The sequence below is a fragment of the Camelina sativa genome, chromosome 16 (assembly GCF_000633955.1).
Source record: "Camelina sativa cultivar DH55 chromosome 16, Cs, whole genome shotgun sequence".
In the NCBI taxonomy this organism is placed as follows: domain Eukaryota; kingdom Viridiplantae; phylum Streptophyta; class Magnoliopsida; order Brassicales; family Brassicaceae; genus Camelina; species Camelina sativa.
In genome coordinates, this window is record NC_025700.1 from 18,223,976 (window position 1) to 18,225,805 (window position 1,830).

Genomic DNA, 1,830 nt, shown 5'->3' on the forward strand with positions numbered 1-1,830 from the left:
GCATATAACATCTCTGAAAATATCTCAAAACAGGATAATGATCAGAAGGTAAAGTCAAAGAAAGAAGGGAAGGAGATTCAAGAGGTCGATGTACCGAGGAGCGGTGTAGCAAATTGGGGTTTCATCGATAAGGCACTTGTGTGTGGAGTGTTCGTAAGTTCTCTCACCATTCTTGTTTTGTTGATTAGCGTTGCAATTAGAGTTCTGTTGCGTCAATAAATCTCTCTCTGGCAGATTAGTTGTTGTCAAAGGACCAGTATCTAGTTTTTCATTAGTTAGTTGTTTGCTCCCATTTCGTGTTCTCTGATTTTGGGTCTGTTTGTTTGTGTATCGGATGCATAAATGATTTCAATTTATGCTGCGTACCAACAAAATTGGATACTTTTGCAAGCAATAACTAAAATTTAAAAGTAACGTCTGTATTGCATCCAAAAAATTATACTTACATAATTTTCTGGGCTTGATGTATCAAAACTAGGCCCATTATGTAGTTTCTTCTAAACTAATCATATACGACCGTTTTGGTTACCGTGCAAAACCATCCTCGAGTATCTAAAGAAGTTTACTTTTCTCGTAGAGCGGACACGTACAAATATACGTGGAGACAGGTGTCATTCAGAAGCTAAAAGAAGAAAAACAATAAGGGTTATTACGGTTCCACATCCCTCCCAAAGTGTTTTAGTACGGCTTAGTGGTTAGTTTAAGATCTCGAGAGAGGGGAAGAACAACCAATAAAAGTAAGTAATGACGAATCTACTAGCTTTGAGTCTTGTCTTGAGTACTTTACTAGCGGCGGAGGTATGGTCTCCGAGCCCAGCCATGACCACCAACCACGGGGCGGCGTCTCAGGGAGACATCATCGTCAAAGACGGCCACCGAGTTGTGGTGGTTGAGTACGATCGTGATGGTAAAACAAATACCAGAGTCTCTATCTCGCCACCATCGGCAGATCAAGAAGGCGATAACGAAGAAGGGAAGGGAGGTTCTTTGTTTAAAAATGCTAAAGAGAGAGTGAAAGAAACGGCGTCACATCTTCCACACGTCGGCCAAGGGATCTCACAGCCGGTGATTACGACCAAGGACGAAACAGAGGAGTCGCGTGATCATCACGCGACGGCTGGGGAACTCATATGCGACGCGTTTGGTAAGTGCAGGCAAAAGATCGCGAGTGTGGTGGGTCGGGCTAAAGATAGAACCGATGATACTGTCGGCGAGACTGCTTCCGATGTTGAAGACGCCGTCGCTCGTAAGGCTCACGATATGAAGGAGACGATTACACATGCGGCACGTGACGTGGAAGACACGGTGGCTGGTAAAGCCCGATATGCTAAGGACAAGGTAACAGGAAAAGCCTATGATGTGAGAGAGAGTGTGGCTCATAAAGCCCATGATGCTAAAGATAAGGTGAGGGGTAAAGCATATGACGTGAAGGAGACAGTGGCCCAAAAAGCCCATGAATCCAAGGAGAGGGCGAAAGATAGAGTGAGGGGAAAGGCACACGAATTGAAGGAAACGGTGGCTCACAAGTCCCAGAATGCGTGGGAGAGAGTTAAGAATGGGGTGCGTGAGTTCGGGTCAGCGGCTGTGGGGGCGCTTAGTCCGACAAAGGTAGCGAGCGTGGTTGGGCTGACTGGGATAGCTGCGGCGTTTGGGACTTGCGTGTGGGTGACGTTTGTGTCAAGCTACGTTTTAGCGTCGGTGTTGGGGAGGCAACAGTTTGGTGTAGTGCAGAGTAAGCTGTATCCTGTTTATTTTAAGGCGACCTCTGTGGGAATCCTTGTGGGTTTGTTGGGTCACGTGCTTAGCCGCCGGAGGAAACTGCTCACCGAC

The 1,830-nt window shown here is 46.4% G+C and overlaps 1 protein-coding gene across 1 annotated transcript in view; it reads left to right on the forward strand.

Annotated features, from left to right (window-relative positions):
* The window catches only part of LOC104753790, a gene marked incomplete at its 3' end in the record, with an annotated part of 2,115 nt that extends 285 nt beyond the window's left edge, over positions 1–1,830 (forward strand). The window contains exon 2 of the mRNA XM_010475988.2: positions 886–1,830. Within this exon, the coding sequence (XP_010474290.2) occupies positions 886–1,830 (945 nt within the window). The remainder of the gene's footprint in view (positions 1–885) is intronic.